This window comes from Thamnophis elegans, chromosome Z (assembly GCF_009769535.1).
Source record: "Thamnophis elegans isolate rThaEle1 chromosome Z, rThaEle1.pri, whole genome shotgun sequence".
NCBI classification, from domain to species: Eukaryota; Metazoa; Chordata; class Lepidosauria; order Squamata; family Colubridae; genus Thamnophis; species Thamnophis elegans.
In genome coordinates this window covers 93,502,937-93,514,995 of record NC_045558.1, presented here as the reverse complement: position 1 = coordinate 93,514,995, position 12,059 = coordinate 93,502,937, and the positions used below count along the sequence as shown (strand labels likewise).

At 36.4% G+C, this 12,059-nt stretch overlaps 1 protein-coding gene across 3 annotated transcripts; it reads right to left on the bottom strand.

Annotated features, from left to right (window-relative positions):
• Window positions 1-641: 641 nt before the first annotated feature.
• Window positions 642-11,817, bottom strand: METTL16 (methyltransferase like 16). 3 transcript variants are annotated; one of them, XM_032237486.1, is made up of 10 exons: window positions 11,750-11,817; window positions 11,415-11,561; window positions 10,148-10,350; window positions 9,746-9,886; window positions 9,132-9,247; window positions 6,255-6,397; window positions 5,063-5,132; window positions 3,748-3,837; window positions 2,062-2,235; window positions 642-1,972 (listed from the first exon to the last, which is right to left on the bottom strand). In XM_032237486.1, the coding sequence occupies exons 2-10, from the start codon at window positions 11,540-11,542 to the stop codon at window positions 1,376-1,378; spliced, it is 1,662 nt and encodes a 553-aa protein (XP_032093377.1). In that variant the 5' UTR covers window positions 11,543-11,561; window positions 11,750-11,817; the 3' UTR covers window positions 642-1,375. The 3 variants fall into 3 exon arrangements, with proteins under 3 accessions (XP_032093377.1, XP_032093378.1, XP_032093379.1); XM_032237487.1 differs by having other exon boundaries at window positions 11,415-11,564; window positions 11,750-11,795; XM_032237488.1 differs by having other exon boundaries at window positions 10,310-10,350; window positions 11,415-11,807.
• Between the last annotated feature and the right edge of the window lie 242 nt (window positions 11,818-12,059).

The following is a 12,059-nucleotide window of genomic DNA, read 5'->3' as shown; positions in this document are numbered from 1 at the left end:
CCAGCAGATCTCTGCCCGGTTAGTTTTCCTTTGCTTCTAGCTGTTACTATCTTCCTTCCGTCATGCAAACTGCCCAGTCACATGACCCCCCCCCCCCCCGCCACCAAGCCATGTCCACAGAACAGGTAGTAAAAACATTTGAATTCCACCACTGAGTGGGGGGCACTGAGGATCAGTTTGTAGCACCAAGGGGGCAGTGGACTGAAAAAGTTTGGGAACTACTGCAATAGGGCATTATTTTCAGGGGGTGTCTTATTTTTTACCATGTACAAGAGGCCCAGTTGTGTTTGCTTGCGGTGGGATAGGAGGCCATGTGGTGTATAAGTGCTGCTGCTGCGAGGTAGGAGAAATGGAGCTGTCTCGTGCTCTGCACTGATTTACCTCAGGGCCCCTGCAGCTAGGCAATCCACACCCTCATCTTACGGCCACATCAGCAGTCACATCCCACAATGCACTGCTGCCACAGTCATGAGGTGAGGCAGTGAAGCTGCTCCATGCACCCCATCACCTTCCTTGTCTCACAGCCAGGGTACCATCACACCACTCAGCCTCATTGTGGCCATGAGCAAGCAGAAATGGGCCAGCGGCCACTTGGGCTCCTCTTGCACGTGTTCTGACCCAAACACAACAAACCCGCTGTATTTAATTAAATATTCCCTTTATTAGGAGCATCATCAGCTCTAGCAAAAAGTCTTTCTCTCATAACAGGCTAATAAGTCTTTCAGTGCCTGTGGAAAGCTGAGCTCCCTCCCTTTCCCCCTGAAATGGCCCCACATCAGGAGTCTCTCTCTTTCTCCATGCTCTCACAACAAGTTCTGGAAGGTACACTAGCTTTTTTCCAAAAGCAGACACCTCCACACTCCCACCCAGAAGGCACACCTGACTCGTAGTGCCGCCGATTCAAAGGAAGGAGTCTGATAGTCCCAGACAGGATTCAGAAGTCAGTAGCTGACCAAGGGAGATGAATAGTTGTCTGCCACTTGCCTTGCCTTGCCACTCTAATACTTTCTCCTCATCTGACTCAACTGTTAGAGAGGCTGGTAGCTGACAGGCCACAACATGGTTGCTGCTGCTGTTGCGAGGCAAGTGTCAGGGCGTGAATGGCCTGGTTGCGGGGCACATGGGGCAGCTCCACCACCCCATCTTGCCTCGTGGCCACCACACTGTGAGAATCAGATGGAATTGGCAGGTAGCTGGCTGCACGGGTCTTAAATAGGGCTTATTTGGGGGGGGGGGCAGGCGGATTATATTATGCACATGTGTAATACATGCTAGGACTTATTTTCAGGCTAGGACTTATTTTCAGGGAAACAGGGTGTTAAATACAAAAGCAAGATTACAAAAATAAGGATAATTCTTCCATACATCCATGTTTTTAAGTTGTGATCAAACGAAATATCTGATTCTTTAGGTAAGTGCACAGTTGATTCATTAAGTCTCTGTTCTGTCCATCAATCCAGTGCATTTCTATTAAAATATCAGGACCTTCTTTCTTCACAATTAACACACATTTGAAAAGGAACCATTCCCTTGAAGTGTTATCATTCTGTCCAGTTTCAAGAGCCAGGATTTCAGTAGCAAAGGTCTTGGTCCCAGAATCTTTGGATTCTGAAATGAAGGATGGTTCCTTTGCGCTGCTGCTTTCCTCAATGGATCCCTGCATATTTTTCTCCTGAATTGCAGGTACATTATTGAGTCCATTACCCTCTGAGGACTCAACATCAAGACAAAGTACCTCAGAAGATTTTTCAGTAGACCCATTTGCATTTCCTTCACACTCAGAGATGTTACAGGATGTTTTCTGATTCTTTTCTTCTGTTGATTGCAGGAAATCTTCAGATGCTCGAGGAAGTTCACGCAATTGCCTGACTCTGTCCCTCTTTTTTCTCCTTAAATGAATCCAGGAATTTTCCACAGCTGTTAGAAACAAGCTGACCTCATCTTTTCCACATGGAAGTGTTTTATGCTGAACCTATTGAAGGGAATAACATCAAACTATAGTATGGCTCTTTTTCGGCTACTGGCAATTGCCTGAAGCAGAATTTAAAAAAATTAGCATACCTTCAGGTCAGTGAGTAGTTTTCTAATCCATGCGGCAACAACTCCTAATCCTTCAACAGCATTGATTCCTACAGATGAAGCTCTCATACCTAACTCTTTGGCCGTTGATGCCAAGACGAGAAATGTGATTGGTTTCCGAGGTTTTTCTAATTTCCTTTTCTTGGAAGGAGGTGACTAAGAGGAAAAGTACAATATTCAAGTTGAACAAAATGATTAGAAAACAAAACGATATCCTGAAGAACATGAAGAGAACATTGAAAAGACTTTGGTCCTAGCGTACATAGTGAATTCATAAAATATCTGCTACCCCATTCATCACTATGCACATCCTCCTCCCCACAAAATGCCAGTGGAAAGCCACATCTGAACATGGTGAACATAACAGAAGGGATTATCAGTGGGACTGGAAAGGAAATGGAATGCATAAAGATAAACCTGGTTTTGGACTAAAGAAATTCATAAAAGAGAACCCTTCAAAACTCGATACCTCATTTTTTAGAAAGCTTTTGTCATTTTTCAGATATACATTTGAGGAGGTAGATGATGCTAGAGAAGAAAGCCACAATGAGGTAGTTTCCGTCTGTGAATTTTTCCAATTTGATGTTCCCTACACAAGTTAGAATGCATCTCATACATTTTTTGAGCCAGTCTAAAGCTAAGTACATATTCTAAGTATTCTGGAAACTGCAATAATATAGTTACAATACATCTGAGGAAACAACCAAAAAATCATCACCTCCTCCAATTATTTAATAATAAGTAGTTGAATTATTTTTAGTATCTTCATTGTCTGCTGAAATAGATAATTTTTGACTGACAATGATAGTGCCTGAGAAGTCAGATCCCACAAAGGCAAAGGCTATCACCCAGCAAAGAGGGCCATTTACTATTCCTTCCTCTTGAGTTTTACTGTACAAGACAAATGCCATAATTTGCAATCACACATGGTTGATGGCCTCCACTTGCATGAGATGAAGGCAATGAAGCAACAAATCTCTGCACTCTTTCTTTCCATTAGTGGTGTTGTCCACATTCATCTCTTTGGTGTCTTAAAACATGCATATATAACTTTCTCACAAGTACACCAGGAAAGGCTCTCCTGTATAAAGAATAACCCATCCCCGGGATCTAAAGAATCACCCCAGTAAGCCATAGAAATAAAAAGGTATCTGAATGTGTTTTATCAACAGATACTCTACCTCTCTCTACTTGTTCTAGAAAAACTGAAAAGTGTGCAACCAGTCCCAGGACTATAGGTAGTTCTTGACTTACGGTCATAATTGGGACCAGAATTTCTGTTGCTAAGCAAGGTAGTCACTTCCAATTTTAAGGTCTTTTTTGCCACAAATAAGTGAATCTTTGCAGTTAAGTAACTTACCTGATTGTTAAGTGAATCCTGCCTCCCCCATTACTTTACATGTCGGAAGCTGGCTGGGAAGGTAGCAAATAGGATCACATATCCCTGGGATGCTACAACTGTTGTATATATGTGTTGGTTGCCAAGTGCCAGAATTTTGATCACATGATTGCTGTGATAGTCATAAGCTTGGTGACCAATCATAAGTTACTTTTTTCAGTGCCATTTTGAATTGTCACTAAATTAATAGTTGTGAGGACTTCCTTTAAATAATTCCCCATGAAGATTCAAAGTCGATATTGAAAGAGGAGGACAAGAGAACCACTTACTGGAACTTTGACATTTTCATAGAAGCTCCAAGCCAGGGCCCATCGCATAGTACGACCTTGGCAGAATTCAGTATGGGTGACTTTAGGAACCTACATAGAAAAATAAAACCAGTCTTAAACTTTTTCTGTTTCCAAAAGCTATTTAATGACAATTTAAGAGATATTTGACATAACATCAATAATATTTATTGACAAAAGTATTCTTTTTTATAATTAACCTGTTAAAAAAATAAAAAAGGAATAGTATGAAGAGCACATCTGGAGCCCACACAAGTCTTGAAATGTATAGTGTCCAGCTCACAAAATGCACTTCCACAAACCTGCTGATTGACAGTTCAGCAGGTTAAAGAGGAAGCACAGGTCAGTGATGGTATATTGTATGTGGAATTTTAACTCTGCATACTGTTTTTTCAATTGCTGCATGCTGTTTTCTCATTTTGCTGAATTTGATATGATACAAATTGTTAAGCATATATATGAGATAGTGTGTATATACATCCAAGTAAGTGAAATATAAACATAAGAGAGAAGTTTTTATAGTGGACATTTTTTCCTAATTTGTATAGGGCCAAATAAGAATGTATCTAAACATGCAGATGCAGCTGGTCTGAAGAGCACTATGTTCTGAAGGTCAAATATGAACTGACAATTTCATGTTACATGTGTTTCAGCCACTTTGTTGACTCAATGTTAAAGGAACTTGAATGGAACTTTTATACCATGCTAGTGGTATGATGTTCTTTCAATTCACTAAGAAAAGTGAACTATACTGCTATACTGATCTACACTGCAGAATTTAGATCAATTTACATATTCTCCCACATAATTCCCTTTAAATAGTTGTGGGTTTTTTGTATAATAAAACAGTGAAACATTAAGAATAATTTCACCCTAATTCTTAGCACCAGCTTCAAAATTTCTTCAAATGAGAAAGAGCACAGGATGCGTGACTGGTCAGATAGAAAGGAACCAGCAATTTCACATAAACAGAAGAAAAAACATTGTTTCTGCTCCAGATGTCTTTGTACAGTTCATATGGAAAACAAGCAAGCTACAAAAACAAATCCTGCAATGCACATCCCAAAATAATACCAATATTAGTTTCTAATAGATCGACACTGAAGAAAAAATAGTGGTTTAATGCTTTTTTATAAAATTATCAGGGCTACACCTCTTTCTTATTAGAAGTTTTGTTTTAACTAAGCATAATAAAACTTAAAGCCTACTTTTTTCAAGATGTAACTTTATGTAAGTCACAGTCTAGTCACAATTTTTAAATAACAGATAACTTTAGTGTCTTTAGAAAACTACTTACTCCATGGATTCGCAGTTCTTCTTTCAAAGGTGCCAAACTGCATTTCTTTCCCAACATACAACTATACCACCTTTAATAAAGAAAACATTTCAGAAATGGGAAATAAAGTTCAAGTAAATGAAATATATTTCTAAATCAACAATAAATCCTAGACTGTGATATATTGGAGTGGCTCTCTTTCTTGGAACTAACCTTTTTCAAATGGATGACTTGTCACTTTGACTTTTTTGAAATAGCAAATAATTTTACATTAAGATACAAATTATTAATATTTATTATTACTTTATTTAAAACTGATATTCTGATATTTTTTGGTAGTTCTTTGATTAATGTTTTAATTTCTGTCGACTGGTATTAATCCTTGCTTAGCTGAAAGTTGGCTGCTGGAAAAAATGTGTTCTGGTCTTTTCAAAATGTGGAAATTAGATAAAAGAGAATGAACACACACACACACACACACACACACACACACCACTACCACCACCACCACACACACACCACCACCACCACCATTATTTTGATAATGGAACATTTGGTTATTGTGGACTGATTTCAAAAAGACTTTCATTTCTAATTAGCTGTTGTTTCCTCTGATGAGGAAGAAGGGTAGTATGTTGTTGTTTTCTTCCTCTCTAAATCTCACATCCTCAGCAATGAGGTTACTTCGTTGGGTAATGAAATGTTTGCAAACAAACAATCAAGGTCAAATTCTCCTTTCATAGATATTTACACATGGTACCATGAATTAAGCAGACTATTTTGGATACAAAATATATACTGTAATATACAAAATATAATATACAAAATATATTATATGCCATGAAAATTACATATATTGATTACACTTTAAGTCAAGTTGTAATATTTGTGAATGTCCATATTGTTATGAATTACTTATCTACTACATAGGAACTGAAGACTGGATAATGGAAATGGATTCTTCTCATCCTTCATATTGTTTCTTATTATTAAGAAACTTATTCTTCAACAATGGAAAGATAAATGTATGGCTACAATTCCTCACTGTATTGAAGAAGTTATTCTGAAGCTAATTATGATTTATAGGCATAGGTGTGTGTGTGTGTGTGTGTGCATGCGTGCGTGTAAAATTTCCATCTTTTTTGCTTTTCTTTAAATACAGACATACCATATACTAAATGCCAGTGCTTTTAAATTTAATGTAACTTCTTACCGTAATCTTTTTTTAAGTTGCAAGCTATCATGAATGATTCTCTTGACAAATTCTAGCTCTCCTCCTTCAGCCATAATCTCAGTTATGCCTCCTGTATTGACTGAACTAGGAGGTGCCCTTCTAGGATTACGAGAATTTACTCCCTGGAAAAGAAACAATTTCTTTTACAGCTAAAATGTAAACAACCAATAGCTATTATTGATTTTTTTCCTGTGAGCTAATTATCTTATTTTCCTTTAGAATTAACATTCTATTTTTTCTGCCATTGCTGTATTACTTCAAAAAACAAAAAGCAAAACAAAGCTTTTAAAGAAAATAGAACTAGTGTAATTTTGGGAACCAGTAAATAAAAAGTGGGAATAGCTTAAACTAAGATGTGCCATTCATCAGAAAGATGAAATTAATTGCTTTATCACAAGCAACTGGACAATGGTCAAATAAGATAGAAAGCTTTTGGCAAAATGATTAGCAACAGATTCTAATAACTTATATTTTTACCTTTAAAAAAATACTTTCCAATGCCATCTAAATTGATAACTAATAGATAACTAACTAATCAATAACCTAACCAATCATCCCTATACTACATGTATTCTCCATGACTATAACAGTAGCATCAGGGCTTGTATGAACAAATAAGGATGCAGGAAAATAATAACTAACATATTTAAAATAAATAGTTCCATGCTCAGGCAGGCAACATAGTTTTATAATGCATATAATAAAGAGTTAATTGACTGTTTTTGCAGATTTATTATATATAAGAAAACATAAAATACATGTAAGGAATCATATTGTTTTACTTTAATAATAAAAATTAAGAGCATCAAAATGTATCAGAATCTTCTCTATTTCATAATTAAAAATGGGTCATTTATTATTTGCAATTCTAATGCCCAACAGGTAAAATAACAAAGTAGTGAAGAAAATCAACCGAAGAACAATTTTCAGTAGCTGATATAATAGGTATGTTTAATAGGCTTTAGTCTCACAATTCTTTATTTTTTTATGATGGGAAGATTTTTGCTAGAACAAAGAGGCCTTTTTCTCAGAAGATGTGCTAGAAACATTTGATTTATACTTTTGACTTATCAATTTATAAACACTCCCCTTTAATTAAATCTGGTGGAATAAATTCATTAGTGAATGTTTTGCACTGTTTTTATATAATAAAAAATCTAAAATTATTAGTGTGGTAACAAATGTCATAGAATTTTAGCAATATTTGCTATTACTAAAATGAGAAGTCATAGTTATCGTAAATATATCCTCACAAAATCATGCATAAGTAAACAGACATTTCACAAAAGCAAAATGAAAAAATGCAACATTTTGATTTTTTAAAAAAATAAAGTAAAATGGTTGGTAATAACTTTGATTAATAGTATTTCTTAGATTTGAAACGATGGGGTCAATGCATGTTGTCTTATAACAAGCTATTTTTTTTATGATGGGAAGATTTTTGCTAGAACAAAGAGGCCTTTTTCTCAGAAGATGTGCTAGAAACATTTGAAATTAATAATTCTTATTAAAACAATAATAACTGTACCTAGTTATGATATATCTGAGGTTGATAACTTTAAACATTATTTTAATTATAATCTCTCCCTCCCACCCAAAAAAGAAAAGAGAAAGATTGTTATAGTAAAAGCATGCACTCCTTAATAACTGGTATTTTGTTATTTAATAACACCCATCTATTATAACAGTAAATAACTATTAAAAATACATCAGAAAACGAGGGTCTATATAGCACAGTATTCAGACTTTTATGTCTATATTTCTGCAAGTTCTTCAAAATTATCTTGCTCTCACAAAAATACTTTAATTAAAGGCCAAAAGAGATTACCAAAGGTATAGAAACAGTTATGTAAGATACGTAAGTGAAGCTGGTATTAAGAATGGATAAATTTATTTGGGGAAAAAATACTCACTGGCAGTCTTTTCCAATTTTATGGCCTCCAGATGTCTGATTTCAAATACCATAATGTAAAAAACACCCAAATTGTGAATTTATGAAAAAAGTTCATTATATTTATAACTATTCACTGAGAAAGAAATTTCTGTAGATTCTGGCAGCAAATAAAATATACCACTTCATAGTTCTTTATAGCCTTTTCTAATAAAATTTTATAGAGTCAGCATATTGCCCCCAACAGTGTGGGTCCTCATTTTACACATCTCAGAAGGCTGAGTGGTATTATTGCTCCCTCAATTAACAATAAATGTGAGAGATACAGGTGTTCATTACCATGAAATAGACGACACATGTTCAATAGCAATATAACAAATAAGTTCTCAATTAAGATCCATTGTGAACTGAATAAATTATATGACATAAATTGCTTTGGGCTCTCATAATCTTTTCCTGTAACCAAACACATTTCAGAGAAGACTTTAATTTTGCTTCACAGCAGGTTGCAGCAACTATCTGACCTTCTTTGATTTCAAAGAAGATAAACAAGGATAGGAAATCACCAAGAAACTGCAGCAATATAGGTTGCAGAGTGACAAAAAGTGAGAGACTTTCATAGTTATCGAAGAAATAAAATGTATGTATATATCTATTCAACAGAAACAATGGTAAGTGTACAACTTCTATTTGTAAGCATCTCAAAGGCATCAGCTTGGCAAGAATGAGAAACAAAAAGATGCACGAAGATGTGTCCCAACCCGAAACATTATGAACTTGAGGAATTTTTTTATTTATTTCTTATTATGCAAATAAACAAATGGGATAAAACTATTTTTACATGCTTAGTTTCAGTTATATCACCATTGAGCTTCAAGCAATATAAATATGAAATATCCTCTCAACAATAAGTATTCATCAAATGAAGAAGTAAAGGTCCATTGATAAGCTAATAATAAACAAACCTTCGCTTCTAGTTGGTTGGCAAAAAATGGAGGATTGCACATACAGAAGTCATAAATAACTTCAGACTCTTCTTCTAAGGCATCCAGGAGTAGTGTTTTTTGTGGTACTTTAACCACTAGACGAAAAATAAAGAGAAATAATTAGTTGACAGCCTTTCATTCAAACATTAGAGATCATTCCTAATACATCAACATGAAAAATAAATATGTACCTAGGTTGTTTATATTAAAAAGATTGATGCATATAACTCACCCTACATCTTAGATGTTCAGTTTAATAGCTACATTTTTATTATAAACCCAGTGGTACTTCTGTACAACTGAACAACAATTAAAGAGGATCATTGGAAACTCATATAGTCAAATAGATTAAAATTATAATTAGCCTTTAACACCTTCTTGACATTATTATCTATTCCTAATGGACTGGAGTAACTGGAAGGAAAGCTAGATGTTTTGATTTCCTATCCATTGCCACTAGTCTTTAACAAAGTAGCTTCAAAACAACCCTGTGAATCAAAACAACCTTTAAATCATGTACTTTATATGATTCTTTTTAAAACAGCACATAAAGAACTCTGCCTAGGTATTATAAAAGAGAAACAAAGAGTTACCTTTTATAAGATCAGATAAGTTATTTTGCTCTACATTTTTCTTGGCATAGCTGAAGCACACATCATCCACTTCTGTTGCAATAAAATACCATCCATTCAAAGTTGCACCCAGTAATGGGTAAATACAGGATGCACCAGTACCTGTATCACATTCAAGAAGGGGAAATTTGATTAATAAAAGTGATAAATAAGAAAAACGTGCTAACTTTCAAGCCTTTCCATGGTAATCACTCTATTAATTGATTGCATCAAGTAAACCTTTACTAAATGAATTCTGCATGGAAAAGAGGATCTTTTTGCTACTTCTTAGGACGTAAACAGCAAGTTTAAAAAATAGCTTCCTTTGAGTTTAACTTAATTCCTGGTGACTGCATGATCACATCCATGTAGTCTACCACATACCTATGTCTATTCCCCATATAATAGAACCTTTAGTAGCAGTATCTTGCTGAGCAATCAGATCTTCAACCCAGTGGATATAGTTAAGTCTCAAGGGGACAGTTGGAATAAGCCTTTCTAATGGTATATCAATCTGAAGTCCAAAATCTTCTTTCAGCAACGTACACGTCAGGGCTCTCACTGCTTGTGGATCCTTGAAATTTACACTGGAAGATATAAGAAACAGGTAGAGAACTGTGGAATGAGTAAACAATTGACAAAAATGGGGTTTAAAAAAATTGCTATATCTAGAAAGATCTGCTATTGTATTCCAATCACATTTTCAAAATGGAAGATCAAAGATAAAAGCAGTATTTATCTAGCATAAATGAATCTGGGGAAGGTGTCAAATATAGATTGATCCAGGATGAACTCCTTAGGTGGTAAGGTGATCATGGTCTGTTTCAGAATTGCTAGCATCATTACTTCTCAAAGAGAGGGATTATAACCATTGGTAGCTTTCTTTGTTCCCTGAATAAGCCATGTGTAGGTTCTAGCCCTTAAATAGAACTTAAAGTGCTCAGCCCTGCACTCATTTGAACTGTCCACAAGATAGCTAAGGAAAAAAAACAAGCCCCTGTCAGAACCCATTGGATTCATAAGATGCTTAGGGAAAATCATTTTAATTAGCCATTTCAATATATAAGTCTGACTACTATTTCCTATTTAACAAATACGTGCACACCATGTGAAAAAAGTGGTAGTAAAGTCCCGCATACATTCTATTAGCCTGTGAATACTATCAAAAGATTGAGATTCTTTTTTATTATGGGTAATTATCAGTTAAAAACTATATATATCGAATATTTTAAACTGAACAACTGGAGATATATTTTTCTCTCTCTCTTTCTACTTCCCCCTCTCAGGAGTGAGATTTTAGATTATGAGTCCTTAGGTATCCCCATCAGTCTAGCACTGAATATGTTATCTAGTTTGGATAATGAAACGTCTGCAAGAAAACAACCATACTCGGAGAGCACCAAGGACATTTCATTTCAACCCTGGGCTACAAATATTCCTTTATATTGGCCCTGTGAATCCTCTTAAGACAAGGATGTCCAAACATGGCTGGCTGGGGAATTTCGGGAGTTGAAGTCCAAAAGTCTTCAAGTTCCCAAGATTGGACACCCCTGTCTTAAGAGGAAAACCTTTTCTCATTCGGTGAAACTCTGTCTTCAGCGACAGGTATTATATAAAGACAAAAGATAAGCAGATGTACATGCTGACCTACCTCACTCTTCCGGACAAGTTAACTTGCACATGCTGCTTAAATTCTGGATACTTGGATGCCAGAAAAGCGAAGTCGGGAGGTTTGTTCTTGTACCTATTCCTCTCGTGCATAGATTTGTTGAGGGCCATTCGGAGAGCGGGCCAATACCTACTGATACGAAAAGATTACCAGGTCACCTCAAAAGTGCGCGGCCCACCTGAAGACTGCCCAATAAGATGCTCGGACCTCTTCCAGAGAGATTCCACACCCACACCCACCCCGCGAAGTAGGCGCAGCGGCAGAAGGTCGCCCAGTCCGGGAGGGGGGGAGGGAGAAGTATTTAAAAAAACAACAACCGTTCAAAATCTCTTTGGTGCAAACTACGGAGCAGTGCGTTCTCCTCCTCGCGCACACCGGAAGTGAAAACGAGTGATTGCATTTGTTTTTTTAAAGGAAGTCCTGCAAGGCCACTCTGGAGGGCTCTATGGTTAGAGCCGCTCTAGTCCCCACCTTCCCTTGGGGAGGAAGTGGAGGGCCGCGGGGAGTGGGGAGCGCCTTGGGCTTCTGTCTTGTCTTCCTCGTTAGCAGCAACTATCAGGGCGTCGGTTTTACTAGGGAATGGAGGCAGTTGCCTTTTTCCTGGTTGAAGGGCGAAGGAGACGCTCC